At 53.3% G+C, this 15439-nt stretch overlaps 1 protein-coding gene across 2 annotated transcripts in view; it reads right to left on the reverse strand.

Annotated features, from left to right (window-relative positions):
- Positions 1–9423, reverse strand: part of MAG (myelin associated glycoprotein) — an 11674-nt gene extending 2251 nt beyond the window's left edge. Inside the window, exons 1-8 of one of the 2 annotated variants that reach the window (XM_023762364.1) lie at positions 9413–9423; positions 8636–8709; positions 8096–8464; positions 6654–6950; positions 6317–6574; positions 4919–5179; positions 558–845; positions 116–212 (exon numbers count right to left, since the gene is read on the reverse strand). In XM_023762364.1, the coding sequence (XP_023618132.1) occupies positions 116–212; positions 558–845; positions 4919–5179; positions 6317–6574; positions 6654–6950; positions 8096–8464; positions 8636–8681 (1616 nt within the window). In that variant the 5' untranslated portion in view covers positions 8682–8709; positions 9413–9423. Of the gene's footprint in view, positions 1–115; positions 213–557; positions 846–4918; positions 5180–6316; positions 6575–6653; positions 6951–8095; positions 8465–8635; positions 8710–9412 lie in introns of those variants that run through there. The other variant, XM_023762363.1, reaches the window with a different exon arrangement.
- Between the last annotated feature and the right edge of the window lie 6016 nt (positions 9424–15439).

Below are 15439 nucleotides of genomic sequence, written 5' to 3' on the forward strand. Positions count from 1 at the left end.
CACCTCCCACATACACAGGGCTGCCCTCCCTTGCCTATCCCTCAGCCTCCCTCCACCCCTCCCCCACCGTTAGAGTCTCTCCCCTCCCCCAGGTTGGCCCCGGCGGGGTACTCACTTTCTGCGTGTCTGGGTAATGTAGCAGACGATGGCAATCAGGATGGCAAAGGCAACCACGGCTCCCACGGGCCCAATCTTAGCCCACATCAGGCGGTCTGAGGAGAGAGAAAACCCAGGTGCCCTCAGACTGCTGGTGGGAGCGAACACGCCTGGGTTCTTAGGAGACGGACTGGGACATCAGTGACAGTGAAAAATATCTGTACAGCTGGCACATCCTTCACTGACTGACTAGCCTGGAGGGCCTGGAGGGCCCAGGACAGTCAGGCAAACTCAGGGCGGCCTCTCCTTCCGGTCCAGAGGGACCTCTTTACCATATGATCCACCTGAGTAGCCTGACCCAGCTCGGTGGCTGATGGTCAGCCAGCCTTGGGGAGAGGAGCCTGGATCCAAGAGGAGCCCCCTCTTCCCTGTGGCTCCCAGCCCCAGACCACGCCACTCACGGGCTCCCTGGAAGGGCAGCTCCAGGCTCTTGGTGCCGTAGAGGTTGCGGGAGGTGCAGATGACGCGGGGCGGGGCCTGGGCCTGTCCCCGCAGCGTGAGAATGCTGGTGAGCAGGAGGCCACTGCGCTCCGAGTACACGAACTCCCGCTCTGTCTCGTTCACTGTCACGTTGCGCGAGGGCAGCTCGAAGGCCACAGACGGCTCCGGGTTGGATTTCACCACGCACAGGCACTGCACCGTGTCTCGGGCCGCTGCACAGTGGGACTCCAAAAGGATCACGGGAGCAACTGCAGGGGCAAAATCGGACGGAGTGGCTGGAGACAGCCAGAAGCCAGGACTCCCTGGCTGAGGGCCGGAGCCGCATAGCTGTCATCGAGGTGAGCTGCGCTTTCTCCTTTACACGGCTAACTTTGTTCTCCCAAAACATAAATCACATCATGGTGCGCCCTGCTCAAACCTATCCTCCAATCGCTCTGTGTCACTTAGAATAAAATCCAACTTATTTGCCTTGGACTGCAAGACCCTGCGGGACTGCGCCACACTCTGACCTCCGTGTCTTACCCTGAAAGGCTCATTCCTTCCCGTCACACCAGCCTCCTTGCTGTTTCTCAGGTTTATGGAGCTTTTCCCACCCAGGCATTTGTGTTTCTCCCTCAGCCTGGAACACTCCCTGAAGGCACCTTCCCACTCTCTTCTTCGCTCCATGAAGGTTCTACTCAGACCACTCAGATACTCTCTCCTCCTCTACCACTCGCTCCACTGACATCACTCCTGTCCCGCTAAGTCTCCTGCCCAGCACTCATTCCTACCCGGGTTATATATTGATACGGCTTGTCTCTCTTTTCCACCAAGACAGGCTCTTATTCTGTCTCGCTCTGTTGCCCACACTTACATCGTGTCTCTCACGTAGCAGAGCTCTGGGAAGACTTGTGGGGTGACCTATTGAGTTCTGCCGCCCCCCTTTCAGGCCACCCTGCAGACGGCCCTGTTGACTCTCCAGAGCCCCCTTGCATTCTGACCCCCCTCATGAGAGTCCCAGTGCCACTCGAACCCAGCACCACCCTCCACCCAAGGTTCTGTTGAGCTTTGCTTTACTGCCTTTGTATTTTTTAAAATGGTACAGGTATGATGGTTTTCTTTCATTTTCCAAAATATGAAATTATCATCAAAATTTGAATGCTGCTTTTTAAAACTATATTCTCTTTCCTCCTGGAGAGTCGAGCACTCCCTTCTGCTCACCATAGCCTGAGTTCTGGTTCTCGGTTCTGACCAAAACCCACGTACACACGGGCCAAAGACCCTCAGCTCGCCAGCCCACTTACTAGTATTTTCACTTTCCAGCAAAAGAATATGCAGGTGACAGTGATGGGCCAGGGAGTCACGTGACCAGATGTATACATAATAGAGATGGTTCTAATCAGAACCTCAATGCGTACACATATCTAAGTCTAGTAAATCAAAAGTTAAATACCCCCAATTCTGTTTAGGCAGGCATACACCAGGCTTGCTGTAGTGTTAACGAATTAACACACTACAAAATAAACCAATAATGACAAACCTGAATGGACAGCAATTAAATTTTTTAAAAAACCCTTTCGTTCAAGACTGCACCGCTAGTGCTCCGGTGACAATGTCTGCCCGAGATGCTGCGGGAACGCTGGCACCTGCCTGCATGTGCTCAGCATTTTCCAAGCTTTGCAGGCCTCCTGGGACACCCCAATTGACACTAGACAAACCCCAAGTGGCCATCTACTGGCTGGTGGCCTCAATCAGGCCCTCAGCATCCTTGGGCCTCCAAGATGGAGTTCTTATTTATGCAAACAGGGTAATGGTCCTTAACTCACAGGGGCTACAGGAACTCTGAAGATAGACACAGGATTGTGCTGTGAAGACAAATTAACATCCACCCGAGGACTAATGATTAGAAAAATAGAACCATTCCAGCAGAGGGAGCATGTGAGCAAGGCCTTGGCTTCAGCATGCAGGGCGGACATCCAGCCTGGAGTCCAAAGGAAAGATGGGTGGGAAGCGATGAGGATATCTAAGACTTACGGAACATATAGGAAGTGTCAGATGCTGTGGAAGATCACCATCATTTCCGTAGTCTTCATACCCAGCTTTGGAGTAAGATACTCTTATCACACTCATTTTTCAGAGGAAATGATTTAGGCTCAGTAAAAGTGAAGTCTCTTGTCTGAGATGGTGCAGCAAGACGGAGAGAGAGCTGGCATATAGACCCAGGGTGGTTCAGCTCTCGGGTACTTGATACCAGTAACATTCCAGTTTCCTTAAACTGGTTTGAGGTAAAGAACAACAGTCCCCTTTCCCAATCACATTGTTGTGAGAATAAAATTGCCAATACTCGTCGCTTGCATGTTGCAAACACTCTGTAAGGGTGAGAGCCTCCTGCAGTGCCCAAGCCATGCCGGCTCAGGGGTGGGCAGGTAAGACTGGGAACCCTGCACCAGACTGGGTACCCACCATTGTCAGTGAGCACTAAAGCCAGGTGCTAGGGGACACAGACTTTAGGGCTGAGGCTGCACTCCCAGAGGGAACACACTATGACACAGGCCTTGGAGATGCCTGAGGTGCTTAGCAGGGGGGTGGAGGGAGGGGAAATGTCATAGCTGTTCTGCTACTCCAGCGGGTTGATGGCTTTATATTCCAAATTGAGTTGTTGTTTTTTTTAAAAAATCCGGATTAAGTGAGTCCTTGGGTGCTAAGACCTGCAGGGAGGTGAAGCAGCCAAGGTTTACCAGGTAACATCTGGGGCAGACGGGAGTCCAGAAGAATCTTGGCTCTGACCAACCTTCCTAGCTGCATGAGCGTGGGGGAATTCTGACCTTCGTTTTACTTAGTTAAGGACTAAGGCTAACACACACCTGCTTCACAGGGCCACCAGGAGGACCCACCAAAGCCACACCTGTAGAGGATGGAATCGTGACCCGGAATAGGCCCTTTATGGCCTTTTGCTGCAACCACTCTTACTATGCGGGGGGCGGAGGGGGAAGGGTGACTGACAATGTACATGAGACGGTGTTGTGTGTATGTTCAGTGGGTTCTGACTCTTAAACTTAAGGACCACTGGCTTGGGGTGTGACAGAAAAAAGGTACATCAGAAGAGGGAAGCTGGGCCCGAAGGGCACATACGGAGAAGACAGTGCCACAAAGCCCATACATGGTGACCACATTGGATGCTGTGAGTGACCAGGGACTGAAGGGAATGTGGCCAATGATGAAAGGTCAGCAAAGGAGTGGATGGCCATGGCATTGCCCTGGAAGATGGCACTCCGGGAATGATCGATAGCTACCATGTACTGGTTATCACCATACATGCAGAATATGATGTATGGGCTGTGCTCATTATCTTCTGGCAAACTTGTGTCGGGGGACCATTATAAGTGAAGTAATTGAGGTTGAGAGTAGTGAAGTTTGGAGACTAGTGCCAGAGGTCAGGTCAGAGCTGAGGAGGAAGCAGGAGAAATGGAAATATGGAGGTGACATTCCAGAGAGAGTTGCTGAAGGAGGGGGGCTCAAAACTGTGACTTGGGAGCTACAGCCCAGAATGGTGGCCAGGGTGGGCGTCGGTGTGTTAGTGGTGCTGTCCATAGAGAGGATGCTGGGGAGGCACCAGCTGGCAGTGGAACAAGGAGTTTCATTTCCAAGGCAGTTAGCTTTTTATGTGCATCCATCTCATCTCCCTGGCTTATATCTGTTAATAAGCTTGGTGTCTTCTTGGTGCTATGCCCCACCTCTCACAGAGCCACACAGCCCTTTGCACAGAACCACTGCTAGACCACTGACTGTATTCTGATGTAATAATGCAGGATGAAGTAAGCTTTGGGCAGCACAGAAGAGTGGAACCAAACTGCCTAGATTTGAATCTTAAAATTCTGCCCTTTCCTAGCTGTGTGACCTTGGGCAAGTGGTACAACCTCTCTGGGCCTCCGCTTCTTTCTCTAGAAACTAGGGGCAGTAATGGAACCCCCTCATAGGGATGTCATAAGGATGAAATGAGTGGGTCCCTATACAGAGCTTCCAACAATGCCTGGTACATAGGGATGCCCCACAGGGTTAGATTTCATGGTTACTATTTTAGTTAAAGGGGCAGTGGCCACAGGATCCAGAGTCTCCCTGGGTAAAAGCATACTCCAGGATGTGGAGACAAGTGTTCTCAGGTGGGACTTGTATTTTCTTATGTGGATTCCACTTTCCTGCCTTCCCCATCCTTACCTGCTGGTGCAACGTTAACTCTTGGTTACCCAGACGTCCCCTATTGAACCATCTACCTCAGGTGGAGGGGAGACACCAGTCAAGCCCGCTCTCAGCAGGGGATGGGGGTTGGAGGGGGCATACTCACACTCCACGGAGAGGTTGAAGGCGGTGGCTCTCTGGCCATACTGGTTCTCGGCCACACACCAGTACTCTCCATCATCCTCAGGTGTGACAGCCGGCAGCTCCACCTGCAGTTCACTCTCGTAGATGACTGTAGCCAGGATCTGCTTCTCTTTGAAGATGGTGAGAATAGGATCCGGGTTGCTCTGTGTGGAGCACAGGATGGAGACCGTCTCCCCCTCCACAGCCACCAATGTCACGTTCACCGTTGGCTTCCAGGGTGCATCTAGGGGCAGAACAGGGGGCGATGGTCAGATGCCAGGAGGTACCTCTTCTGCCAGCCAACCTCTACCCCCAAATGTGACCCATAAACCCCAATCCAAGCACAGCAGCTCAGGATGGCTCGGGGAACCCCAGGCCTGGCTGTCCTGTTTACAAGAACAGGGGCTCTACAGCCAGAATGCTTGTGTCTGAATCCAGGCCCTGCTCCTTCCAGCTGTGTGTCTTAACCTCTGTGGGCCTCATTTTTTCTTATCTGGAAAATGGGCTTAATAATAGTTCTAATTCCATAGGGGTAACTGAGAACTTAAGTAATAGGCACTGTTCCAGCCTGAACGAGGTAGAGGAAGATCCCTGCCCATGTGGGTAGTTGCCATGTAAGTAAATAAAATGTGTCATTGGCAAATTCGGGATAAGTGCTTTGGAGAAAAATGAAGGGAGGGATGGGAAGTTAGGGTGGTTGCTGTTTTAACTAGGATGGTGAGGGAAGGCTTCAGTGAGAGTAGAAGGAGGTGGGAGGAGCCAGCCTTTGGGATGCCTGGGGGAAGAGCATTTGTGTAAAGTAGTCAGAAACTGCTGAGTAAATGTTGGCTGTAGCTGTCATTATTATTATCCACAGCCCTGGCATTTTGCCTCAATAAGTATTTGTGAATGAAAAATGAATGAATGACCTCTCCTGGGTTCCTAGCTAAGAATCCTGTTTGATTAGCCTCCTCCTCTGGGGCTTCATAATGTACAGGTGCACACAATGGGCTGGGTGAGGCCTGGGGTCCCCCAGCCCTCCCATTAGAACTGCAATGGGACTCATTTAAAATTCAGATTCGTAGGGTCAGGCCCTGATCTACTCCCAGGTCAGCCAGGCTGCCCCAGGAAACGGAATAAAACCAGCTTTCCTGGGTGACAGGGACCACATCTGTCTTCTGCTCCTGTCCCAGGGGTGAGAGTGGTGCGGAGTAGGTGTTCACTAGATATTTGTGCAAAGAACGAAGGAATGAATGAATGCCTTGACCCACAACCCTCCTCTCCATCTTCCCTCAACCACAGTTCTGTCCCTGATGGCCCAGCCCGCCCTGGGCAGGGCCCCTTTCCCCTAATCCCTGCTCTGCAGGACAGTGCCAAGCGAGTCCGCAGGGCGGCCACTCACACATGACGCTGAGCTCCACGGTGCGGTTGTCCTGGCCGTAGGCGTTCTCTGCCAGGCAGGCGTAGACGCCGTCCTCCCCGGGGGTCACTTCGTCCAGCTCAAGGAACAGGCTCTCGGCCACGGCCTCCCGAAGCACCGTGCCGTCCCGCATCCAGGTCAGCAGCGGCAGCGGGTTGCTGTCAGCCCCGCAGAGCAGGCCGACGTGGGACCCCTCGATGGCCTCCACCGAGGAGTTCATCTCCACAATCACAGGGGGGTCTAAGGCCAACCACACAGTGGAATCAGCAGGCAGGAGCCACGGCCCCCACCCCCACCCCCGGGTGGCACCCAGGCTCACACTTGACGTCCAGACTGGCGTAGCCCTCGAACTGCAGGGTGGTGTTGGGGAAGGAGGCCTGGCAGCCCAGCCGAAGGCCATTGGCCTCCCTAGTGGGCACGAAGTGTAGCAGCGACATCTGCACCCACGTGCCCTCGTCCTCGCGCAGCCGACCCAGCACAGCCGGCTCCCCCAGGCCATCGTGGCCCAGCCAGCTCAGCTCTGGGCGCAGCTCTGGGCAGTTGTCAGGCACCAGGCAGCTGACCTCCACTTCCGTGCCTGCCACCACTTCCAGGGGGACCACGATGTTGGGGGTGTCTACATGGGCAGGGAGAAGGAGGACGGAGGAAGCAGACATCCCCACCTTGACCAACTCCAATCCTGGTACCTGGTTCCCTCCCCTTGGATACAGAATTCCCTGAAACGTTCTCTGACCGATTACCTTCACCCAGAGCCCTGCACGATCCAACCACGGTGTCATGGTAATGAAAACAACAATTGCTGGTCTGAGTCCTTCACAGCGTTGAATTTGCCTCCCAGCCATGCTAGCAGGTAGGTAATATTACTTTACTCATTCTGCAGTTGAGGAGATTGAGGCCACAGCTGGTAACACTGAGCTTCAAACCCTGTCACTCTGGCTTGATCATCTGTGTCTTGACACTGCAACATATTCCTTAAGAAGCCTGTCTCCTCCCCATGTTTGATTTGGTGTACTTCCGTGCGTGTGTGTGTGTGTGTGTGTGTGTGTGTGTGTGTGTGTGTGTTGGAGGGATCAGGCCTGTAATCCAGCTAGACTCACTGCTGACAGGAGCCTGAATCTAAGAGCCCCAGGCAGTAGGGCTTCTCAGGCACTCGGCAGTAGGAATGTCCGAAATCAAGCAGTGGGTCCTACTCTGATGGTCAAATCTGGCCCAGAGCTGCATTTTATTTGGCCTACATTTAGGAATTAAAATATATATATATATATATCGGAACCAGCAGCTAATGTTTAGGAATTAGGAGATCACAGGAAAATACACAATTCTGGTTTCTTTTTCAAGTTCAAACTGCCTGGGAGCAATGGCTCTGCATTCTCACCCAGCGCGGCGAGCAGAGCCAGTGCCATGTGCCAGGCACGTCTCTGAGCACTTGACAAGCACTCACTCACTGAGCTTAAAGTGCTGCCCCTGCCCCCCATTGCAGAAGAGGAAACCAAGGCTCAGAGAAGTTAAGTCACTTTCCCACAGTTGCCCAGCGAACGCAGTGATCAGGAGACCTTAGCCCTATCCCCCTCCCTTCCCTTTGAGGGCCACGAGACTGCTTGGGGCCCTGCTCTGCTCATTTCTGTCATCCGCCTGGTCTGTGTGGGCACCGGGCTTTGCACCTCCCAGCCTAAGAAACAAGTCCCTGGGTCTGTGCTGCTACACCCCTGCCTGCCCCAGGGATGCCCCCGCCCCACTGCTGTGCAACCCCCGGGCACTCACTGATGATGTCCAGGACGCTGTGCTCGGAGAAGGTGTACTGGTTGTAGCCCCCTAAGTCCCCGCGGAAGTAGTACTTGCCGCCAAGCTCGGGGCTGAGGTTGCTGAGCAGGAGGGTGCAGTTGCGCAGGCCCAGGTCCCCCAGGAGGCGGCTGCGGCCCTGGAAGCTCTCGTGGACGACTTGGGTGCGTGACTTGAAGACCACCGGGGGGTAGTTTTTCGGGTAGGGGCTGTTGAAGTACCAGACGCCATGCACAACGGCAGGCCGCAGCTCGTCAGGGAAGTCAAAGCGGCAGGGGATGGAGACGCATGTGCCCTCGAAGGCCGAGATGGACGAGGGCATCCAGGCACCCCAGTGACCCCCTCGAGAGGCTGTGGGTGAGTAGGACTGCTGAGGCCAAGGGACATGTCCTGACCGAATCACCTGGCCCCATTCTCGTCACCTTCCCCCAGCCTGAGGGATCCAGGGGCCCACAGAAACAAGCGCAGCCTGCTCGGGCCGAGGCCCCAGAATCCCCAGCCACCCCCCTCCCCGGCCAGTACCTGCAATCATAATCCAAAACAGAGGCAGTGCTGTGAGGAATATCATTTTGTACAGCGTGTGATGACAGCTGGAGGAGGGACAGGAGGGGTTAAGGATTAGGGAAGGGGTTCTTCTATTAAGGCTTCAGGAGGGGGCTTGTTCAGACAGTAGGTGCTGCCATTAATATTGATAAAGACAAACATTTCTATGGCATTGACCAGGTACCAGTCCTCAGTGCTTTACTCTGCCGTATTAATTCATTCGATCTCTTTGAGGCAGGTGCAGTCATTATTCTCATTTTACAACTGAGTTCCCGAGAGGTTAAGTAACCTGTCCAAGCCACACAGCTCATAAGTATCAACTCCAGTGATGGCGAACCCATGTCAGAGGTGACACGCGAACTCATTTTTTTGGTTGATTTTTCTTTGTTAAATGGCATTTAAATATATAAAATAAATATCAAAAATATAAGTCTTTGTTTTACTATGGTTGCAAATATCAAAAAATTTCTATATGTGACACGGCACCAGAGTTAAGTTAGGGTTTTTCAAAATGCTGACACGCCGAGCTCAAAAGGTTCGCCATCACTGAACTAGGCCAAGCCCTATCTGCCCGGCTCCAGGTGTGCAGGCTTAACCCCCAACTGTCCTGTCTCTACGTGGTCCTAAGATGCTGACAATGATCCTCAGCACCATGGTGCCCCTGGGGACCCTCAGGAAGTAATGACAGAGCCAAGCTGGACCAGCAGCAGGAAGAAGGGGGAGCCCGGAGGAAGGAACCCTGGCCCCTCACCTCAGTCTCCCTGAGTTGGGGTGTCTTCTGGTCCCGCTTGAAGATGTCAGCCTGCCAACCTGGAATAAGAGTCAGACAGGTGCAAGGGGGCAGGAGCCTGAGCACCCCTGTCCCGCGCAGCATCTGCTATGAGTTGCTGCCTGTCGTAAGGCTGCCTGCCCGTGGATGCTCGGGCCCCTCCCACACAGCCTAGCAGCTACTCTACATAGGGTCACTCCCCACCCCACCAAACTGCCATGGAGAACTGTGGGGAAGGAAAGGGGAATGACAGAGCCTTGTGGGGGGAAGGGGATGTGGTGAGTGGGGGGAGACCTGGAGGTGGTAGGCAGAGACTCAGGGCCATCAATGACTGGGTTTCACAGCATCAGCATTCCCAACATGCCGTGTGAATTCCTGCCGCCCGCTCCCACCCCACAGATGGCCCCTGCTGTCCCCACCCTCAGCAGAGGCCAGTGCCCAGCACAAAAGAGCCCTGTTCCCTCAGGGGGAGGGTGCTGCATCTTGGGGGACTCCTGGGGTAGGTGGGGTGAGAGAAGAGACACAGTCCTGGCTGGGCTCTATGTGGGGCCAGGAAGGACCAGGGGTTGGGAGGTCAGGAGACCCTCCTGGCTGCTCTGTAGGTCCCCCTCAGGGTTGGAGACAGGGTCTCCAAGAGCTGCCTTTCCAGGCCTTCACCACCCTCTTCCCACGGACACAGATGCATACACAGCCAAACACATGCAAATGCTGCTCTGAAATATGATAGATCTAGACCCAGCCAGAGGAGCAGACTTGGGCCACAGAGACTCATGTGGACACCTGGTCAGGACCCTACAATGTGAACAGGCACTGAGACCCCTGTGTTCGTAGACTGTGCTGGCACACACAGTCACAGAAGCACACCTGCACTGACATTGGCACCACGTTCAGGCATGCACGTGGACCTGCCTGCATGCCATGCTCACAAAGACACACGGCTGCACACCCACACTGACATGTAGCTAGGACAGACCTGCCCAGACACATACTGATGGACACAAGGCAGATGATGGCAGTGATGGTGACCCTCCAGGGCCACAGTACATAAACGTGCACGGCACATCTGTAGTGAAATTCACAGGCCCAGTGGGCTTTAGGAAGAGCAGGTCTAAAAATTTTTTTGGTGGGGGTGTAATGAAAAAAGGTTGACAAACACTGATGTAAATTCAGACCCACCCAGGGTGGTACACACCCACACGCGCACACACGCACACACACGCACACACACGTGTACACACACGCGCACGCACACACGCACAGCTCCCAGGTGCTGGAACTTGCTCACTCCAACCCCACTGCCTCCCAGAGGGCAGGATGCAGGTATCTAATCACCTGGGCATCAGTCAGCTCTTCACCCAGCCCCAGGCATTTCCACCACATCTGCCCCAAACTGGGAAGCCCCAGGGCAGCTGTTCCTGCAGAACCTCCACCAGGAGGGGTGCTGAGAAGGGCCCTTCTTTCTCTCTCTGTAGTTTCTTCCCAAAGCCCTGTCACTGTCCTGCCATGGTCCCAGCTCATTCCAAAGTCCCAAGGAACACCCTCCCCATCCTAAATTAGTGGCAGTTCACAGTGCCATCCTCACCTTGCACATACCTCCGGTGCCCCTGCTTCACCCTCTCAGTCATGGCCCTCTGCTCCCACCCTGTCCCCAGCCCCTCTTGGCTGCTGTGTACTCACCAGGATGCTCCTGTGTCTGCACCCTCTGCTCCTCACCCCTGCTAACAGTCCCCTGGCCTCCCAGGGTCTAGGCCCCCACTTGCCGGCCCCTCCTTCCCGCCACCACCCCCCTCCCCCCGTGGGTGCCAGGGACCGCCTGCCTCCAGGGCCCAGCTCCTCCCTGTCCCCGGGGGAGGGGGGCACAAAGGGGCCCTTGTCACCATTGCTCGACTGGGCAGCCTGATGCCTGGGTTCTACTAGCTCCTTCCTGGAGGGGATGGGGGGCTGCCTCACTTGTTCCCCTCTCCTGCATTGCTGTGCACCCTGGTTCGGAGTCCCTGAGAGGGCGTTCTAATATCTCTGAACATCTCAGACTGAGAAACAGAAGGCGTTGTCCTCAGCATCCAGGGAATCTTGGTGGCAATGACAGGTACAACCCTGGTCAGGAGAGGCAACAGGGGCCGGTGTGGGCGGGAGAGGAGACAGGCCCTTGCCATTCTGGGCTTCAGTGTCACCTCCACCCTCCCTCACAGTCACTTCCCTGGTCACAGTGGTGCCTGCATCCTGGTCTATTTGCTTCTAGGCTCTTCTTGTCATCAGAAATGACCTTAGGTATTGACTATCTCCTCTCATGAGAACATGACCTCCAGGAGGACGAGGGCTTTGCCTGCTGTAGCCCAGCTCCTGGCACAGCTAAGCTTCATAAACGAAGGGTGGATGCATGCACGTATCTGTCCAGTTCCCTGTGGCACCTTCTGACTGGAGGCCTTTGCACCGATTCCCTCCTCCTGGAAAGCTCCTCTACCTCGCCCCACGCCCACTCTGCCTAGCCAGAGCCACCGAGTGGATGCCACTTCCTCTGGAAGCCGGCCTGCCTTCTCACCAAGCCAAAGTCCCTCATTTACATGTGACTGTCCCTCCACACCCCTCAGCACATCTGCTCATCTGCACAATCGGTGAGCTCCTTCCCCACTAGCCAGGAGCTTCCAGAGGGCAGTGTTTCTATCTGTCTGTCTGTCTTACCCCCCTAGAACAGAGCCCCAAGGGTATTTGCTGGGGGCTGTGCTGACTCTGAGCAGGGTAGGGACCCGCTGTGGGCAGATTCCGCGTGATCCTCCTGCCATCCAGACCCTTCCATTGGCACGATCTCTGCAAAGTGGTGGTGGGAGCCTGCAGTGGTTTGGTTAAGTGCAGTAGTGTTTTGACTGTGAGCTGCTCAGTCACATTGGGGCATCTTCTGTGGGGAGGGAGAACCTGGGTGGATGGCGGGCTGAGGGGCGGGAAATCCCTCAGACAGGGAATTGAGGAGAGAAGGCTGGATGGAGGAGGGAAGGAGAGTCCCATCCCCACATCAGGCTTTATGATGTCAGACTCTGCCCGTGCCTTTCCCAGTCAGGGACAAAGGCCCATTGAGAGTGGGGTGGGGCTTGAACGCCTGGGTCCTGGAGAAGGGCTTGAACGCCTGGGTCCTGGAGAAGAGAGGGGCCTGGTGCCTGGGCTTTGGGGGAGGGCACCATGACCTGGATACTCACGTTACAGCCTCCAGTGTCAGCACCAACCCCCTTGGGTTCATGTACCTGCGCTGTTTTGGGGGTACATCTTTCTGGGTGTGAATTGAAGGCTGTCCCCGAGAGAAGGATGCACAGGCGAGTGAGTCCCATAGACAGCACTGGCAACTATTACCGAAATCTGAAAACCCCGGTGTCCAGAACACAGGAGGACTGGGGGACCAGAGAGCACAGGCCTGCCTACAGGGGAGCGGTGCCACTCACACCCAGCCCCCAACTCTGCCAGATCACCCAGTCCTTCCCTTCAAGGCTAGGGACACTGTGACAAAGTACCACAAAACGAATGGCTTAGAAAGTTTATTATATCACTGCTGGAGGCTGGAAGTGGGAAGTCAGCATTTGGGCATCGGTTCCTTACGAGGGCTGGGGGAAAGGAGCTGTTCCTTCCCTTCAGGCTCCCCTGGGCTTGCAGATGGCCACCTTCATGTTCAGCAGGCGTTCTCCCTGGGTGAGGGCCTCTGTGCCCAAGAACCCCTTTTATAGGACACCAGTCCTCCTGGGTTAGAACCTACCCTAATGACCTCATTTTAACTTAATTACCTCTCTACAGACCCTCTCTCCAAATAAGGTCACAATCTGAGGTACTGGGATTTAAATCTTCACAGTTTAGCCCATAATATCAGGAGTTCAGATTTTTATGTGCCATACCTTGCTTTTTAGGTATTAGCCCAATTGTATCTAAAAATACTGTGCACTGCAAGCAAAAGTCAACTCAAGGCAGATCAAGCCCTCAGGCCCACTTGTTTAAAGCTCTCTTGATCGATAGCTGGTTCTTGGTCTCAGCGCTCAGCCAGAGTTGTCAGCTTTGTACCAGGAGTTGTCAGCTTTGTACTGCCCCGCCCTACCCGCCAGCAGCATCAGTATTGCCTGGAAGCTTATTAGAAATGCAAGTTTATCGCTTCTCGGCCTTTTGGCTAAGATCAAGTGTAGAAATGCAAGTTCCATGGCCTCACCCCAGCCCTGCAGAGTCAGCAACTCTGGCAATCTGCCCCCTAGCAGATTCTGGTGCCCACAGAAACTGGAGCACCTCTGCCGCTCTCTAGGACCACCTGGAGAACTTGCTAAGATGAGCAAAGAGTACTCAGCATCATGAAATGTATTTAGTCGTTTCAGGTTTCCCACCTCCCAGGCATTTATTGAGGGGGTCCGGAGTCCTCTTCCTTCCCCTTTATACTGATCCTTTATACTGATGAGGCATTTGACAGTTTCCAAAACCATTTCACACTCATTCCTTGCTGAGCTGCTCAACAGCCCAATCAGCTGAACACTGTAGGGACACTTCTGTCCTTTCACACATGAGGAGGTGGGGTTCAGAGCGGGGGGTGGAAGGTGGGGGTAGAGAGAAGATGCCTGCTCCATCCTACAGCAAATGAGGCCAGGCTCTCCAGCTTGCCTTCCTCTCCCACCCCTTAGTCTTGGTTCAGGAAATCCTCTCAGAGGAGGAGCCTCTCATGGCTTCGAAGGCAGAAAGCAGAAGTATGTGGGTTACCAAACTGATCCAGCTCCCAGTTGGGTTTAGTTTAGCTCCCAGAGTGTTGATTTAAAAAAATCAAATTCCTTTAATCAGTTGCCAAAATTTTTACAATCAGGAAGGATGGCCACCTTCTCTGGGAAAGAAGCTCTAGCCATGTTTCACCCGCAGCCACTTTAGATGGGATCAGGCCTCCCCACTTCCTGTCCATACACAACACTGAAGCCAAATGGCCAAGACCCTTCAACATCACACCACTGCTGATGTTTTCTTATAGGCTAAGAAGACAGTGAAATGCATCTTTGTTTCTATCAAAAGTGGGAAAATTGGATAAATTGAGAGGGATATAGTTTTTAAAAAGAATGGGAGGGACCTTAATTCCTTGTGAAGGTGAACGGTATTCTCTTCTGTGTGTCATGTGCAAAGTGTGTCCTTATTGAGAGATTACAACCTAATATGCTCCTGCGAAACAAATCCACACCTCCCTCATTTACTGCAGCTGTCTGCAAGGCCAGTGGTTCTCAAACATTTTGGTCTCAGGAACCATTTCTGCAAAATTACTGAGGACTCCAACAACTTTAAGTGGGTTATATGTACAGTTGCTTAACATATTAAAAATTGAAACTGGGAAATTTTTAAAGCACAACTACAATCCATTAGCCATCAGAGTGATGATGTCATCATGTCACAGAGCTTCTGGAAAACCCCACTGCACACTCATGAGAGAATGAGAGTGTAGGAAATAGTAACATCTTAATAGTGTCCGCCTGTGGGGCCTTGGATGGAGCCCCAGACCTGACTTTGAGAACCCTCGCTAGGCATTTGAGTTTGTCACCCATTTCAAGACTTAAAGAAGAAACTTTGTTTAGTTGTTTTTTTAAAAAATATATTTTATTGATTTTTTTACAGAGAGGAAGGGAGAGAGATAGAGAGTTAGAAACATCGATGAGAGAGAAACATCCATCAGCTGCCTCCTGCACATCTCCCACTGGGGATGTGCCCACAACCAAGGTACATGCCCTTGACCGGAATCGAACCCAGGACCCTTCAGTCCGCAGGCCGACGCTCTATCTACTGAGCCAAACCGGTAACGGCACTTTGTTTAGTTTTTATTTCCTGCTGTAGCAACAAAAATTCTAGGTCTTATGAAGTGGGGCTTAAAGAAGGGGAAGAGCAGAAAACAAATTTCTTTCACCAAGCTTCCTTGCAACCTCGATACACAACAACCCCGCACATCCCAGTGAGTACACCCTTACAAGACAGTAGCCAGGCAGGCCTCTGGCATAGGCCTTGGGCAGGGAGAAAAGGCAACACGCTGG

This window comes from Myotis lucifugus, unplaced genomic scaffold (genome assembly GCF_000147115.1).
Source record: "Myotis lucifugus unplaced genomic scaffold, Myoluc2.0 scaffold_244, whole genome shotgun sequence".
Lineage (NCBI taxonomy): Eukaryota > Metazoa > Chordata > Mammalia > Chiroptera > Vespertilionidae > Myotis > Myotis lucifugus.